General features: G+C 41.7%; 1 protein-coding gene across 1 annotated transcript in view; it reads left to right on the plus strand.

The window, feature by feature from the left end:
- MAPK9 (mitogen-activated protein kinase 9) overlaps positions 1–18,560 on the plus strand; it is a 49,350-nt gene that overhangs the window by 12,760 nt on the left and 18,030 nt on the right. Inside the window, 4 exon segments of the mRNA XM_032335270.1 lie at positions 977–1,147; positions 12,019–12,148; positions 14,633–14,691; positions 16,947–17,085. Coding sequence (XP_032191161.1) covers positions 1,026–1,147; positions 12,019–12,148; positions 14,633–14,691; positions 16,947–17,085 — 450 coding nt within the window. The 5' untranslated portion in view covers positions 977–1,025.

An 18,560-nucleotide genomic window follows, 5' to 3' on the forward strand; every position in this document is an offset into this window, starting at 1 on the left:
ATCTGTTGCCTAAACCACCAAAGGCCGCCTTGAGACTGCCAGTTTGGACTAATGTATCACGAATAAATGTCAGAGCATCCAGGTCATTGACTGCAGGTTACCACATTTCTCCAACTAGAGCGTGTGGGTATTGAGCCTGCAAGGGATGTGGGGTTTGGGGAACACGGGCCAGTTCCAGGACACCGCACGGGCACACACAGCCACGTCACCAGGGGCCCAGCACCCCGTTGTTCTATAACTTCCCCTATTTGCAGTCACTTTGGCCCAGGACTGGCTCTGTGCTTCATCACTTCACCTGAACTTGTGGACTCAGCCCTTTTGCAGTGTTTATAGGAATCGTAGACAGGATCCCTTTGAAACCTCTCCCGAGTACCTTCATCCCTGAGCCAGCCCGGCATATGCTGGTCCCACAGGAGGCAAGCTGAGGAGAGTCACACGGTGACATAATCTTGTCCTGGCTGGCTAACTGTACAGATACAAGAAAGGCTGTTATTTCCTAGACCACGTCCCTTAAAACATGGTCATGCCGGGCCTCAGCATTCTGTCCCTTCCATGGGTAGGCTCAGTACCTCTGCAGCGTTGTTGCATTTTTGGTTTGGGGGGCGATTGGGGTTTTTTGTTTTGTTTTGGTTTGCATGTTGTTGAAGTTCTTGGTGCAACTGAGTTTATCCACTTACAGCCCCCTTGTCTCAGACGCCATTAAATTTGCAACACTCTTGGGGCGTCTGGGTGGCTCAGTGGGTTAAGCCTCTGCCCTTGGCTCAGGTCGTTGTCCCAGGGTCCTGGGATCAAGCCCTGCATTGGACTCTGTACAGCAGGAAGCCTGCTTCCTCCTCTCTCTCTGCCTGCCTCTCTGCCTACTTGTGATATCTTTCTCTCTGTCAAATAAGTAAATAAGATCTTTTAAAAAATTTTGCATGTGTGAGCTGCACACATGTAATCTAAGAATACATGTTCATTCTGTTTTTCTTTCAAGGAACCCGACAACTGTACCAACTTTTTGGAATATTCTATGATACTACATCATGAGTGACAGTAAATGTGATAGTCAGTTTTACAGTGTGCAAGTGGCAGACTCAACCTTCACGGTCCTCAAACGTTACCAGCAGTTGAAGCCAATCGGCTCCGGAGCCCAAGGAATTGTTTGGTAAGTAGGGTTTCTTTCAATAGCGTGGACCCAGTTTTTATTGTACTAAGAACTAAATTGTCAGAACTTAGAAACACAGTTGATTTAAAAAAACAAAAAACAAAAAACTACTCTTTTCTTTGCAGTAGGTTTTTGAACTAAATTGAGTCAACCTCTTGCTCTAGTTATATGTAGTCCTATTGTAGGATACAAACCTAAATTCTTAGAATGCTGCATAAATATAAATAGGTAGTTTTTCTTTCTTTCTTTCTTTCTTTCTTTTTTTTTTTGCTTTGTGTCTTTTTTCTTTTCTTTGTTGTTTTTTTTTTTTCCCTTTTCCATTTCCCCTCCTGTCATTAGATACTAGAGTAATAGGTATGACAGTGAGTTGTAACAGAAATTTGGAGTTTTATTCATTTCTTCATCCTGGCCACCTTTCCCCCTTCCCCTTTTACCCCCAAATCACTCCTATTCATTTCTAGGCGCCGTCACTGCAATGCCTTGTCCTTCATTGGCAAGACGAGGCCAAGCAGTGTCATTATCACCCCATGGATTAACCAGGAAGGGCTGCTGTGTGAGGGGTTGGGCTGGCCGTCTCTTCCTTGGTGTCTCACTTCAGCCATGTGTCCAGCCCGTCAGAACCGTTGGTCTGACCCTGAGCCTTAGTGTCTTGCATGGTAAGACAGTCAGCTGCCGCGCCATCACCGGCCAGCTCAAGGTAAACTCTTTCACATGTTTTCTAGACTACAGTTATCAGCACTTCCCAAAGTTTTTCTCCCGTAGTCTCCCCGGGCAAGACTTCTTTCTTTCTTTCTTTCTTTTTTCTTTTTTGGGTCAGTAAAAACAAGATGGTCTCTGCCTCTGAAGGAAACTGTGATAAAGCTACATAGCCCATGTTTAGCCCTTGTAGGCAGAGGGGATTCAAAGTAAGAGAGAACTCTTCCAGATATTCTGGGTAGGGGAGCTGATGTTTGTGTTAGAGTCTCTGTACTAGTGGTTTGAAGTGATCCCCGGGTTTGGAGATCTGCCATCAGGGAAGTCAAGTATTTCCTTTAGCCTGGGTGGTTGGAGGCCCCAGGAACTAAGAGGAGATGGCAGTGTAGAGCTTTGCAAAAGGACTAATGCAGGAGAAGGGGCTGCGTGGAAGGAATGCCAGGCATGTGTCTAAAATAATAGTGATCTCAGTTTCCAAGTGATGGCACACTATATCGGTGCTTAAGTCCAGGGTACCAAGAGAAGTTTGGATGGCCCGAATGAGGACACTTCGATACATCTAAAAAGTTCCAGACAATAAAACATTCTTCTGATTTGGAATTGGGGGGTCATTTGACACAGATAATTTGGCAAGACTGTTACCAAGGATGTTTAATGTAGTAACAGCAGGGAGAGGCTGACTGGATGTTCATAAGTCACTGTAAAATGGAAGGTTTTATAAACGGTTGGCAGTTAAAATTAATGACTTCATTACAGCATGGTAAATAACAGTAAAATCACATGCTACTTGATAAAGTACTGTTTGCAGAGGTTGTGACTTCCAGGTTGCATATGCTCCTTTTCATCTTTATTTTTTAAAGACATGTGTAATAATGGAATTATTCATTATGGAAGTGTATTTTTCATTTAAAAAAAAATTTAGTTTTGAAACAAAAGTTCCTAATATGCTATTATAAGCCAGACTTAATCAGGGAAAAGTAGTGGCAGACTTATAGGATGGAAAATTCTGAATTAAAAAATTTAAAAAACTCGAAGTCCAGAAATACCCATACATTATGTTGGTGGATGGTAGAACAAACAGTTTGTTTTTGGAAAAGCTGCCAAGGTTATTCAATGGGGAAAGAACAGTCTCTTCAACAAACAGTGCTGGGACAGCTGGATATCCCCTGCAGAAGGGTGAAGTTAGACCCTTACTTTCACATAGTTTAAGAAGTTACCTCAGACTAGATCGTTGACATAAATATAACTGCGGTAAGCATTAAACTCTTGGAAGAAAATGGGGGAAAGCTTCATGACTGTGGATTCTTAGAAATGACACCAAAAGCATGGGCAACAAAATAAAAAATTGGACTCCATCAAAATTAAAAACTTTGGTGCATCAAAGGACACTGTCAAGGGAGTGAAAAAAACAACCTGCAAAATGGGGAAGTATTTTCAAATCATATATCAGGTAAGAGCCTAGTGTCTAGAATGTATAAAGAACTCTTACAGCTGTTAAAAAAAAAAATTTAAAACAGAACAAAAAAACAAAGGACTTGAACAGACGTTTCCTCAAAGAAGATATGTAAACAGGTGATAAGCACATGGAAAGGTGCTTATCATTCGGCATTAAGGAAATGAAAGTCAGAACCGTAGTGAGATCCTGCTTGACACCCACTGGGATGCCCATGGTTAGCACAGTGGGAGGTAACTGATGTCAAGGATGCGAAGGAATTAGATCCCCACACATTGCTGGTGAGAATGTAAGGTGGCGTGCCATTTGGGGAAAATGGTTTGATGGTTCCTCCATATTTAACTACCACAAGACCCAGGAAGTACTCCTAGAATTAAAGACAGGCATTCAAACAGAGAGCTGTACACAGATGTTGGTCGCAGCAGCCGAAAGGTGCAAACAGCCCACATGTCCCATCTGTGGATGAAGAGATGCCAAGTTGTGTGTGTGCGTCCACAGGATGTTCCTCACAGAAAGGAACGGAGCACTGGCATTGGTCCCCAAGAACATGCTGTGTGGAAGGAGCCAGAGGCTCAGGGGAAATACCCCAAGTAGATAAATCCATGGAGGCAGAGGCGAGGGGATGGAGGAACACTGCTTTGTTTGTGGTGAGGAAAGTCTTTCGGAATGACCTAGATACAGAGGTGGTAACTGCACAACATGGTGAATGAACCAAATGCCACTGAATTGTTCCCTTTCAGATGGTTAATTTTATGTGTATGTGAGTCTTACCTCAAAAATATGTTTTAGAAGAGCAAACTGGACAGTGCCTTAAACCAAGGCTCTTTGTCATTCGTAATAGCTATTTAACTCCTGATACCATAGTATCATATATAATCACATTTTTGTGCTATATTATTACAAAATATGTTGTCACTACCTATAGTAGCTTAATTTACATATTCACAGAATCTTAAGTAATGTCACTTAACTCTTACTATTTTCCTTTACATGATTTTATGACAGTTTTATTGCTATTTGTTAGAGCAGCTTTTCTCTCACATGCAGAAAGGTTGGAAGAAAGACGTATGTCATGGCTAAAATTTTTTTTTTTAAGATTTTATTTATTAGAGAGACCAGAAGCAAGAGGAGCAGCAGAGGGAGAGGGAGAAGCAGGCTCCCTGCTGAGCAGGGAGCCCAATGCTGGGCTCAATCTGAGGACCTTGGGATCATGACCTGAGCTGAAAGCAGACGTTTAACCAACTGAGCCACCCAGGTGTCCCTGTCATAGCTAAAATTTTAGCACCATTCTAAATCTCATCTCTTGATTCTAAGGAAAGATTAAAGACTGGGTTTCTGTTCTTTTCTACTCAAGGAAGAAGTCATTACTTAGAACTGATTAAACTTAATTAATTAATTAAAACTTAATGAGCCCATGCACAGCCAACTGTTTATTTCACCATCTTGGATGTCACTATTCACTTACCTTTGTAACCCAGCCAGTTAGTTCATCATTACCAAATCAAAGCCTGTTAGCTGGGTTAACTTTAATGGATACATGGAAAAGGGGGTTAGTTAACTTGACTCAGAGTATTGATGTTTTCTTTTGAAAATGTTTGTGCAGTTATAAAAATCATGCTTAGACTTCTGTGCTGTGTCATCTTTCGGAGTTGTGCCATCCCAGGAGTTGGGGCTGCATGCCTGGAGACCTCGTTTCTATGATTACTTCCTCGCTCCTCTGTCCCAGAGCTGGTACGACTTGCTGTCAGCCAGGTGCTCCTCACCTTCCTGCCCGGCTTGAGGCTTTGTGGTCTCGCTGAGCTGCGGCAGTGGTGACCGCAGATGGAGAGGAGAGCACTTTCTCCATGAGACTTCTGAGGATCTTTTCCTGGCTCGGTTTTGCACAGCATCTTGGATATTGGCATTTTGCTTTAAGGACCTCAGTAGAAAACTGTCCTGTACATGTTCAAGGAGAGGGTCTTACCCCATTCAGTTGTTGGAATAGAGTAAGAAACTATTAAAGCCGTCAGATGCCTTTCTTCCTGTCAGTGACAGAAGGGCCTGAGTACTTCCACCATCAAGCCCTAACTTCTGCGTATCCAGTTCTCTCCAGTGCTCCTTTCCCTGCAAACACAACAGGTTCATTCCCACGGCCGTCACTTTTGTCCCTACTGCATGTCCCAGTTGGATTGTCCTCAGAGGCATACCAGTCTTTCAAGAGGCCATCCCTGGTCTTTCAAGACTGATCTCATCTATGAAACGTCCCCAGGTAACCACAGCTCACATTTAGAATGGCGCTTCCTGGGTGCCTGGGTGGCTCAGTCAGTTAAGCATCTGCCTTTGGCTCAGGTCATGATTCTTGGAGTCCCGGGATCGAGTCCCAAGTCAGGCTACCTGCTCAGTGGGGAGCCTGCTTCTCTCTCTCCTTCTGCCTCTCCATCACTTGTGTTCTCTCTCACTCACTCTCTCTGAAATAAATAAAATCTTATTAAAAAAATAGAATAGAGCCTCGCCTCTGATTGAACCAAGTGCTTAATTGATGTGCCCATGCGTGCGCACACACACACACACACACACACACACAAACATGCTCTGTCTCTCTCCAGAACTGTAAAATAGTAAATCTGTGTCTTAGACTACTAAATTTGGTAATTTCTTATAATAGCAATAGAAAACTAACAGAGGGGCCATGCGTGTTTTTACATTTTGAGAAATAAAATATCATAGTAGCAATAGTGCATGGCTTATAAAACTTGTACGTTGTCTGTTTAAACTAGAGCTTTATAAAGGGACCTAGGACCTGAGGTATGGGCAAGAAAGGTGCCAGTATTGATGCAAGATTAAATGGAAGAGCTGGGACCCAAGTACAATATTCTGACTCTTTAATTTTTCATTGTTTTTGCATTTGTTTCTGATTTGTTTCTCTGTTTATTGTTCATTAAAAATATTAGTAAAATAAATTAGGAAGTAAGTTTTGAAATATTTATCTCTGGATTATTCTTTTTTTTATAATTTTTTTTAAAGATTTTATTTATTATTGGACAGAGAGAGAGATCACAAGGAGGCAGAGAGGCAGGCAGAGAGAGAGAGAGGAGGAAGCAGGCTCCCCGCTGAGGAGAGAGCCCGATGCGGGGCTCCATCCCAGCACCTTGGGATCATGACCTGAGCCGAAGGCAGAGGCTTAACCCCCTGTGCCACCCAGGCGCCCCTCTCTGGATTATTCTTAAGTATCAACTATGTTATTTTGTAAAATGAAGTCATTGTAAGATTATGAAGCTGTTGTGGGAAATGTGTATACATTTCTTTCATATCTCTTCAGTTTTTTCTTTCTCCTTCTAAACTCTCAAGTTGTTCAGCCAAAGGATTGTTTGTTTTATGGATAGTATTGGACCTGGCAGCCCCTAGAAGTGACCGTTAGCAACCGGAGCTTGAAGTGGTTAGTCTAGTTCTTACTTCTTTTCCTCTCTATAGTTCCGGCACCCCCAAATGCCGGCCTGCTCTTACACCATTTTATTTTCTCTCTAGTGGTATAAGTAAGCTTAGAATGTGTGTAACAGCATTTCTGCAGTGAAGGAGGTCTGTAGCATAAAACTCAGGAAGGCCATGACTCGGGGGGAATGAGTTCCAAGGCTGGCCGTGATGCACATTGCAGTTCTCTGTGGCCTTGGGCGAATCTGTGTGTCTTTGTGGTTCTTGATAGTTTGACTTCTAAAACAAGTGGCTTAGAGCTGCTGGATCAGATACCTAACTGAGAACAGGAGGCAGTAGTCCATGCAGGAGAGCTTTTAACAAGGTTCCTCCCTAAGGTAAAAAGTAATTGGAAACTTGATGCAGATAAACGGAGCAGAGGAAGTGAGACTAAGTAGACGAGACATCTGCAGCAAGGAAGAGAACATGTCTATAGTAAGACCCCAAAGAGGCTGTGGGTATAGAGAGGACAAATACGGAAAATGAAGATGACACAAGTGGCTAGAAATAGGTGTGTTAATTATGAAACAATTGAGCCAGTTGGCTCCCAGCATTCCCACCCTCACCCCCATGCTCAGCATTTGCACCTAGAGCACACGTAGGTGAGTGAAGGCTTACATAGGCCAGGATCCGGGGAAGAACAGAGCCTAATGAGGGGAGCCCAGGATTTGGAGCTCTTCCCCCTGAGGTCTTCTGACAGTTCTAGAGTGGGCAGCTGAGAGATTGAATCATACTTGGGATTGCCTTGGGGGACTGCCAGACAGGGATTGGAGCCCTGGGCCCTGTGGGGGCCTGGTGAACTTGCTTCACGTTGACCTCAGTCCAGTAAAGGATTACCTCCAAGAGGGAGACTGAACCAGAAAGAAACAGACCCTTGCAGGCACTGCCACTCAGCTTCAGCTCATCTCAATTTGCTGAACTTGAACTGAATTGAACCCAGATTGCTAATGCCCCCCCCAACCAGGTACCTAGCAGAAGTGAATTTAAATTCTCCCTGGAGGAAGGCCGCATCATACTGGGTATCAGATTATTTCCAGACAGCAAGGAGTCTTGCAAGTGCCAGGTCCCACACGTAATCACTAATAACTAGTCCCATGGGAGATTAGACAGGCATACAGCCCAGCACAAACAGACAAAAGAAGTAGATCCACAGGGGAAATGGGCATTCTTGGATCCAGACTTCTAAATAGCTATGATGCTAAGTTCAGGATGGTTAAAGGGAAGATGAAAAATGAGAACATAGAAAAAAGAACTAAGTAGAACTCTAGAACTGTAAGATACAGAAATCAAATTGTGAAGTTAATGGATGGGTTTTATGGCATATTAGATATAACTGAAGAGAGATTTAGCAATCTGTAAGATGGGTCAGGAAAAAAATTCAGGAAGAGGCCTGAAGAGACAGAAGTGTAGAAATAGTATAGGAGAGAGGGTGTATTAGTTTTCTATTGCTGCATAACAAATTACCCCAGACTTGGTGTTTTAAAAACAAACAAGCACACATTCATAGTTTCATGGTTCTGTAGGTCAAAAGTCTGCACAGGCTTGCCCAGGTTCTTGCCCAGCATTTCATCAAGCTGAAATCAAGATGTTGGCCAGACGGTGCTCTTATCTGGAGGATCTGGGAAAGAATGTGCTTCCAAGCAGCTGCAGGAGTCAGTCCCCTGCAGCCTTAGGTCTGAGGTCCCTATCCTTTGCTCTCTGTCAGCCAAGGGCCACTGTTCTCCTCGAAGCTCCCACAGGCCTTCTCACATGTCCCCTTCCATCCTAAAGGCAGCAGTGGTACGTCTGATCCTTTTCAGGGTAAAAATCTCTCAGACTTTCCCCTCTTCCCCCCAGCCAGAGCAAACTCTGCTTCTGAAGGTCTTTGTGATTAGATTACCCCCCAGCTCCTGTTTGTTAGTGAGTATGCTAAGCCCTGTTGTAGGACACCAGTTCCAAGATACATAAAAATCAAATGCCTAGAAATTGGTAGAACAAACTACTTTGACAGTGGTTTGACATTATCTGCTAAGTATGTGCATCCCTACTCTTAGCTATCTACTCATCAAAAATGTGTGCAGAGGGGATGCCGAGAATATCTCTCCCCGTGCGGGAATGTTTATGACTGTTTTTTTGGAATCACTTCCAAACTGAGAACAACCAAAGTACCTGTCAACATTCTGTCACATAGTCATGCAAAGGAATAATATAGCAGTGACCCAGAATGAATTCTAGCTACACGCAACAGCAGAAGAGTCTCACCAGAAGTCAGACCAGCTGATTTTAAAAACCAGGCAAAATGAAGCCATGGGTTGGGGCGCCTGGGTGGCTTAGTGAAGCCTCTGCCTTCAGCTCAGGTCATGATCCCGGGGTCCTGGAATCGGGCCCTACATCGGGCTCTCTGCTCAGCGGGGAGCCTGCTTCCCCTTCTCTCTCTGCCTGCCTCTCTGCCTACTTGTGATCTCTGTCTGTCAAATAAATAAATAAATAATCTTAAAAAAAAAAAAAAGAAGAAGAAGAAGAAGGAGAAGCAGCCATGGGGGCTCTGGGGAGGGAGCTTGAAAATTCTTGTTCCTCTGGTAACAGCAAGGAAGTGATTTTCCTAAGAGTCAAAAGTAGTTATCGTCTTTGGGGGACAGGAGGGATAGTGATTAGTAGTAGATGTTGGGGGGTGGGGGGAATGCTGACAAAGCATGGCTCTTTGTGGTCAATCATGGAGCTGAGGAGTAGGAAGGGAAGTCAATGAATGAATATCAGACAGGCATCGCCTTCTCACCAATACTCAATGTTGGAAATCCATGAAGTTCGGAGAGAAAATTGAGTTTGAAGTCAGAAGACCAACAATCAAGGCCAAGGGCAGAATAAGGTCATTTATCTTCCACACATTTTTTTCTGAGGAAGTTTCTTGAGAATGTACTCCACCAAGAGAGAGAATTCAAGAACATGTACAACCAGAAACATGGAGGCCAGTGAAAAGAAACCCCAGGGTGGTAGCTATGCTGCCAGCCTTGAAAGGAACTCCAAGAAAAAGTGCTGTCAAAAAGAATAGAATAGACTATTTGGAATAGACTCCAAACAATAATGGGAAGGGCTCAGAAAGGGATATTTTTCTTCTTAAGAGAAATTTGTGGTGAAATAACCTAGAAAAAGTCATGGTCTGAGGTCAAACAGCTTTCAAAAGACATGATGTTTGAGCAATGGATTGCTGGGTTGTAAGAAAAGAAAATCCACTTGACTTCGACACCGGAAACAATCTCATTTTCTTGTGAGCGGTGACAAGGGTCATGTGTTCCTTAGAAAATGAAATGTAGGGACGCCTGGGTGGCTCAGTTGGTTAAGCAGCTGCCTTCAGCTCAGGTCATGATCCCAGCATCCTGGGATCGAGTCCCACATCGGGCTCCTTGCTCCGCAGGGAGCCTGCTTCTCCCTCTGACTCTGCCTTGCACTCTGTCTGCTTGTGCTCCCTCTCGCTCTCTCTTTGACAAATAAATAAAATCTTTAAAAAAAAAAGAAAATGAAATGTAATTTTGCCCCTGCAGTTAGGAACACTGACATTTGCACATGTGCGTGCGCTCTGTGTCTTGGTTCTCAATGTTTAGACATGTCTGAAAGGGAACACACAGAAGACTTAGCTGTAGAGACCGAATAGATATGTCATTTGAGACAGAGTTTGGAGGAAAGGAAAGAGAGTACGGAGTGTGGTGGTCTTGTATTAGACACTGGGAGTCTGGAGGATCCCTCCCTCCAAAGCTGATGGAACAAGAAGTTTAGGCACGTTGTTTAAGTAACTAAGGTGACCAAAGGGAAAGTTTAGAATAACACGATAGCAAAAAACTGGGAGGTGTGGGGCTGTCAAGTAAAGGGACTAAATCTTCAGTTTTAGGGGAGTAGTTAGACAACTTCTGAAGTCGATAAATGAGGAAATGCTGGTAAAAGTATATTCTTTGGAGTTGAGAAGGGACCATAAGAATTAAAACCAGAAATAATGGAAGGTGGTCGCTCCAAGGGTTGGAACTAGGAATGGAAGTGTGTGTCTGCTCAGAGGCTCAGAATTTAAGTCCATTTGGCTCATTTTGGGCACAAACTTTTCAGATCAAAAACGGCGTGTCTGTTTTCAAATTAAGACTAAAATATAGTAGATACAAATACATGTGTGTACATTTATTGCACAAATAGATTTATCTGAACATTTTATAATTCATGTGAATGTTGTATTTGCATATGGGCATGTGGATTGACCTATGTGTACACATGTACTCTTAATGTGACCTGAATTGAAGAGAAATAATTACAAAGTAACATGGAATTTCTAGCCTTCAATTTAAAACAGATGGAATTAAGTGAGGGTCATTAGCAAAAAAAAAAAAAAAAAAACCACAAACAAACAAACAAACATGAGTGGGGTGAATACATGGAAAACAGTGTTACAAACTGCATAGAACAAATACATAGAAACAATATTTTAGATGGTGCTTGGATTCTCAAGGGGTCCTTAGCAGCTCTTAACCTCTGGTGAGGAGCCGAAGGGCAAGAATAACACTAGTAGTGTCATTAGTGTAGTTTATACCAAGTGCCCAAACAGCCTACTCAATTTTTCCTATTTTCTGGAGGTAAAAAGGAACCATGACTTTTGGCTGGGAACTTGAGATGCCAGAAATGCAGCCTCTGCAAGATTTTATTCTTACTATAATAGCACAAGGAGTTATTTCTAGTCAAATTTTATATAGCCATTGCTTACATTAGAGCTTTTGTATCTTGGGGATTTACCATGAGCTGAGATCTTGGCTTCTGTTTCCTTTTTTCAGATTCTTTTGTCTGGGAAAAACACAATCAGAGCTTGTATTTGTCACATCCTTCTTATGAGCTCAACCATTTCCTCCACTGCCATATGCCAGATTATACCTATATTGTATTCTGTGATAACCAGTGACTTTTTTTTTTTTCCAACTTATTGGCGTATTCAAACTGAAGAGTTCACTTCTTGGCTGGTCTTACACACTTTGTATTAAATTACTTGGTTCTGAATATAATAATCTCAACTCATATAAGGAGAGGTCCAGGTGTGTGTCTTAACTGCAGCTTCCAAGTTCGTGCCTCTGCAAAGGAGTCAGTCCATCCCACACTCATAGACAACTTGACTTGTTCTTTATGTGTAGGAGTACCTTGAGTGGAAGAAAGCAGAAAGACATTTCCTTATTTGTTACTTATTTTTAAACAGAATGCATTGAATGGGCATTGTGCATTGTAGTCTTCTCCAGAATCATCCTAATGGGTCCCTTATTATATTTCCTGATTATAGTGCTGCTTTTGATACAGTTCTTGGGATAAATGTTGCAGTCAAGAAACTAAGCCGTCCTTTTCAGAATCAAACTCATGCAAAGAGAGCTTACCGTGAACTCGTCCTCTTAAAATGTGTCAATCATAAAAATGTAAGTTATGTCTACATTTCCTCTGTGTAATGTTGTTCATGATATTGTCATCTTGGGGGGGTCTTTGGAAATACATTGAGTTCAGACCTTGGGTAAAATAGTCATAACAGGAACTATTTAAGGGGTTCTATTTTCTTGACAAAAGTCTTAATCAGCATTGGGGAAATTAAAGTCAGCAAGAAACGTCATGGTCCTGTCTAGGTCTGACAGCAAGATCAGTTAACCTGTAATCATTTGAGTTTCACTGTTTCTGTTTCTGTAAAATGGCAACAACATTGACCTAAGAAACTGAGAAACAATTAGCCAATTTTTTTTAGAAAAACATTGTTCCATAAGGTAGCTTTTTACCTCGTATGATGGACATTTCAGTTCTAAATAAATGTGAGTAAATGGTGTGATACTCAAGGTGTCTGTGCTTTGACATTTCCACCAAAACCAAAGCCCTGTGAATTTCAAGGAGAAATTGTGTTTCTCCAGGAAATGAGGTACGCAGGCCCATCGTATGTCCACAGCTAGTCTCTGAGCATTATCGTGAGGATGATTTGGTAACTTTGCTGTGTTTGAAAAAAATTGTAAAGTGTTATGTCTGGAAGGGGCTTTGGAGATCAGCCCTTGTGACCCCTTATTTTGTGGTGGAGGAGGAGTGTTAAAGACTACACTCAGTGCTATGTGCCTCCCTTCACTTTAGCATTGATGCTGGATCTTTCTGGGGTACAGACATTACATACAAAACAAAGACAAGTTTATTCTTTTGAGTCTGTGGTTTGAGTTTGTTTTTGATTTCTCCAACATGTGCTTTGTTTTACTTACACATTTAACATTTTTTTCATGTTATGCACAAGTATGGTTAGGTTTTTTTTAATTCATACAGTATAAACAAGAAGGCAAAAGTCATCGAAACCCTTAGATCATTATCATTAACATTTTGGTGAACATTCTTACACGTGCACCTACATATTACATGAACATGATCAGTTGTGTTATGGTGCATCTGGCCTTCTCCCTCGCAGAATACTCTTGGGCCTCAGATACATTACATAGTACACATGCACAATAATTTATTTAACCGGTCACCTGTTACTGGATATTTGGATTGCTTCCAGTTTTTGCTATTATAACCAGTGCTGGAACAAACCTCCCTGTACTTGCATCTCTGCCCACCTGTCCAGGTGAACTTCTTAGTCAAAGTGTGTACTGCACACTTCTTGTTTTAGTATGTGCTGACAAATTGACCTCACAGAAGACTGCAGTTTTACACTTTCATTAAGACTGTCGAGGGGTACAAAAAAGATTATCTAAGAACGTGTTTTATTTCAGAATCCCTCAGCACTATGTACATATTGTTGATTTTTTTGTTGTTGTGCTTTGCCCATCTGAGAGATGACAAGTGATATCTTATTCTTACTTCTGAAGCTAAATTCTTTCCATACTTTATCTCTATTAACCATTTATTTTTAAAGAATCTGTTTCCAAAAAAAAAAAAGAATCTGTTTCCTGTGGCCTCTGACCATTTTTCTCTTGGGCTCTTGGTCTCTTTTATGCATTTATAGAGGATCTTTGTATAATTAAAGCTATCAACCCTGACTTCTTTTCCATTTGACCTCATTTAGGTTGCTTTTGCTATATTAGTTTTTTGGTGGTTTTTGTTTGTTGTTGTTGTTTTTGGTTTTTTTTTTTTTTTTTTTTTTTTTTTTTTTTTTTGGTTTGTTGACCTTGGTTTGGGTTTAATATGACACATGTTCTAGGTTTCCTGTCATGTTTAGAAAAGGCTTTTCTATGCCAGGATTACATAAATGTTTATCCACATTTTAGTGTTCTGTGGTTTCATGGTTTACATTTAAATCTTTGTTCCATGTGGTGTTGATGTGAAGATTCAGTATGGATCTGGTTTTATTTTGCCCTCGGTTAGCCGGCCACCCTAATCCTATATTCTCAGTCATTCGTCTTTCCCTTGGTCATTTGAAATGATTGAAGATGTGTGTTTGATACTCAAGCGGTGGGACTTCTAGAGGCCTTCCCACAACCTTCTTTAAGTAAATAAGTAACACTTTGAGGGGTTCACCTTCATCATACTAAAAATACAGGTTTCACCTTCCTATTTCAAAACTTCAAAAATTTGTAGAGCGTATTTCAGTTTTCAGAGTCAGCATATTGCTTTGGTGTTTTTCTACCCATAATGTCTACCTGTTTATGTCCAGAGCCCAAAAGACATTATGTGTTAAAACTGTCTCATAATGAGTTACTAGAGACACATCAAATGTGATTTGATTAAAAGTATATCGTCTTTCCAAGGTGAGAATCCTAATCATTTAACTTTTCTCAAATACCATGTAATAGGATATTTTGGTAAAACTAATAAAAATAATAAATACTGAGCTCTGCTATGATTTTTCAGTTTTAATACATTTTTAATGTTAAACTTAATTTTGATAATTAAGTGAAGTTACCTGACATGCTGAGGAATAATAAATCTTCTCTTTCCAGATAATTAGTTTGTTAAATGTGTTTACGCCACAAAAGACTCTAGAAGAATTTCAAGATGTGTAAGTATCATTTTTACTCAGTAAGGCACCATGCATCAAAGACTAAAAATTTAGAAAAGAAAGTAATTGCTTTTCTTACTTCAGAAATGTAGGTAGCAATATATTTAGCCACTTTTTTCTGTGGAGGAGAAATGTTAAGAAAGATAATAATATTCAACTATTTGTGCCTAGATATTATCATCTCCATAACCGACAGGATGACTGGAAACAATTCTTTGGAGCAGACAGTGACCATTAATGCTGTTGATTTGCTTTGCTGAAATATAAAATGTTTTTCTCCAGTGCCCCTGAAAGCCAGGATGATAGGGTTCAAGGCTTTATAATTGTTATTTGAAATCATTATATCACTAAACACCATGCAATTCCAAAATCTGAAATAGAATTATCTTACAAACAGTAAAATATTAATTTATTGTATTGAAATAGAATGCCCAACTCGTCCTAAATTGAGTGGTGCATTCATTCAACAAATATCTGATTGCCACTTGTGTGCTAGGCATTCTCTCAGACTTGGCATACTTCAGTGACCCAAACAGGCCAAGATCCCTTTTATGATTAAGAATTGCAGGCCATCATACTCGCTCTGAGAGCTTTGAGAAAGCTAGAGAAGATACGCTGTCAACGTAAGGAAGTGCTGCCATCTTAAGGATGTCACAAGTGTTCTGGAAGAAGTGAGCTGGGTTAGGGAATCAGAAGTGCGGGGGTTAGGAGTCAGGGAACATCCTAAGCAGAGGAGGAGAAAGACCTCACTGGACTGGGGATAAAGAAACCCATAAAGGAGGCTCAGGATTAGTCCTACAGATATTTGAGGGAAGGTGAGATCGAGATAGAAGGAACAGGTGTACAAAGGAGTGGAAGTGGGGCCATGCCCACTGTGCTCTGAGAGCCACAGGTGGCCAGTGTGGCTGGAGCAGAGTTGGGGTGGGGCAGGGAGGGGCAGAGGAAAGAAGAGGGTGAGCTCTCGGAGAAGTGATGGGGCCAGACCCTCCTGGGCCTCAAGGCCACTTACTTCAAGTCAAGGCAGTAAGACCCAGCAGAGGCGTGAGCTTCCCTGATTTACATTGTCAAAGAATAACTTTAGTGTCTCTGTTGGGACCAGCAGGGGTGGGGGCACAGAAGCCCCATAGCAATGTAGGGGAAGGGTGATGGTGATTGCATTTAAGCCAGAGGGTACTAGGTAAAGGGGGGTAGACTGGAGGCTGAAACTGTCCCGAAAGGGGAGCCACTGTAGAGGACTGCAGTGTGAGGAAGGGGAAGCTGAGGGTGACGCCTGGTGCTGGCCTGAGCCCCTTGCAGGTGCTCCCAGCTGAGACAGGGAGGGCAACAGGCAGAGCCAACTGGTGGGGGAGGTAGAAATGGGGGCTCAGTTTTGGAAATGGGCCTCGAGATGCCTCTTGGGTACCCAAGTAGGCCTGGGACATGGACAGTTATAAGCCTGGCATTCAGGAGAGAGGTCTGGGCAGAAGGTATGAACTTGAGAGTTGACGGTCTGCGGATGGTATTTAAAGTGTTCAGACCAGGGACCAGAGGAGATCACCAAGACAGTGATAGTCAGAGAAGAGGAAGAGGCCAAGGAGTGAGCACTGGCACCCCCAACAGTAAGAAGTTGGGAAGGGGAGCAGGGCACAGCTAGCCAGGACTGTAGGACAAACCATCGGATTTAGCGACATGCAAGTCATCAAGGGTCTTGGCAAGGACACTTGCAGCAGAGTGGCAGGTCACATACCCCATGGAAGTGGGCTTCAGAACAAATGGGAGAAGAATGGGAGATGACAAGTATAGACACCTCTTAGGGGAGTTTTGCTTGCAGAGAGCAAAAATACGGGGTATAGCTGGTATGGGCAGAAGGTCCAGCATTCTCTTAACATGAGAGAAGTAACAGCTCAGTTTCTCTACTGGTAAGTATGATCCAATAGCAAAAAAACAAACACATAAATAAAGATTTGGGAGAATTTGAATATTTGAAATTCTATTGTGTATGATTTAAAAATTGTTTTAATATGAAATATATCATGTTGATAGTTTTTTTTGGAAAACTTCTGCTAAGTTCCATTATATGTTTGCTTTTTTTTTACAAGATACCTTATAAATATTTAGAAAAAACAAGTTTTTTTTTGTTTTTTTTTTTTTTCAAAATTTTAGCCAGTGCAGTAATTAAGTAGTAAGTTATTACTGTTTCATATAAATATAGTTTAGGACCATAAAGGAATTTTGGGTGATTTTTATGTGTACATGGCTGATCTTTTTTCCCCCAGGTATTTGGTTATGGAATTAATGGATGCTAACTTATGTCAGGTTATTCACATGGAGCTGGACCATGAAAGGATGTCCTATCTTCTTTACCAGATGCTCTGTGGTATTAAACATCTGCATTCAGCTGGTATCATTCATAGAGTAAGTAGTGACACCACATTAGTTTTTTTTTTGTTTGTTTTTTTTTTAAGATTTTATTTATTTATTTGAGAGAGAGACAGTGAGAGAGAGCATGAGCGAGGAGGTCAGAGGGAGAAGCAGACTCCCCATGGAGCTGGGAGCCCGATGCGGGACTCGATCCCGGGACTCCAGGATCATGACCTGAGCTGAAGGCAGTCGTCCAACCAACTGAGCCACCCAGGCGCCCATTAGTTTTATTTTTAAAGTCACAACATTTTCCAGTCATGATTCTCCAGGCACAAAAGAGCTTAATATTTTTTTAAAAGTTGCCAGTGTCAAAAGAATCCAAAGAAATTATGGGATCGTGTTGAGTTCCCAAATCCCACTGAGATTAGAAGGAGCGCCTTGTTGGCCCAAGCCCACATAAGCCACTCCAGATGCAGGCTTGAGCTGCTCGGTTTGATGCTACAGAAAAAAACTTACCTTTTTTTTTTTTAACCTTTAATTTTGAAGTAACTTAAAGTTTAAAAGTTACAAGAATAGAACAGAGAACTCCCCAATGTTATTTACCCAGAACCATCTGTTTGTTCATTGTTAATATATTTACCATATTTGAAATCCCATTTTTAATGAGGCAGGAGTTTAGATTTGGGATGGGGAACAGTTAGAGGCTAAGTAGTAAATGATACCATTGCTTGAGAAATCATACATAAATTATGGACCAAATCCCCATTTCTTAGAGTCATAAAGCTTTGCCACTGTAGCATCCTGGCCCCTCGGTGGGAACTTTTGGAATGGCCCAGGATGGGTGTCCTGAGCCCCTAAACTGGGATTTGAATGACAGCTGGCTGTACTCTATCAGGAAGTAGCATTTAAAAACCAGTGGATACAGAGTACTTCTGTAAGCTGCTCTTAGGAGTTTTTGTTTCTTTTTTGACTTGTATCACTGTGCAAGCAGAACATCAGGATAGAATTTTCTTCGACAATAAAATGTTGAGTGAGACTACAGGCAGAGATAATAGAATTATGTTGGAAACATTCTTAGCATTCCCTAAATTATTACCATACTAATTCTGTCGACAAATTGTCTATAGATATTATATTCCAATATCAAGAAGTTGTCATTTCTCTGAACCACAATCTGTGTGGGGAGAAAGATAGTGAGACCAGAACAAAGAAGCCTATTCGCAGAGGAAAGAATAGAGAGATTTTCAATGGTGTGGTAGATCTGTTAGGCGCCAGGAAACATTGGCCACAACTGCACAGCCCGCCAACCCACAGAGTACCCGACTGCCCTTACCCCTAGCCATGAGCCTCAGGTCTGGGACCCCAAAGCCCTGGGGCCTGGGCAGCATACCTGGTCCCCAGCCAGGGCCCTGTGTGGGGCCTCACACACGCTGGGCTCCTGACTGGGTGATGTTATTTAAAATTTGGCCTTTGCTGCCACCAAGTGTCCAGTTAAAATAATATAAATTCTCTTGACAAATTTTTCTTTT

This window comes from Mustela erminea, chromosome 3 (assembly GCF_009829155.1).
Source record: "Mustela erminea isolate mMusErm1 chromosome 3, mMusErm1.Pri, whole genome shotgun sequence".
In the NCBI taxonomy this organism is placed as follows: domain Eukaryota; kingdom Metazoa; phylum Chordata; class Mammalia; order Carnivora; family Mustelidae; genus Mustela; species Mustela erminea.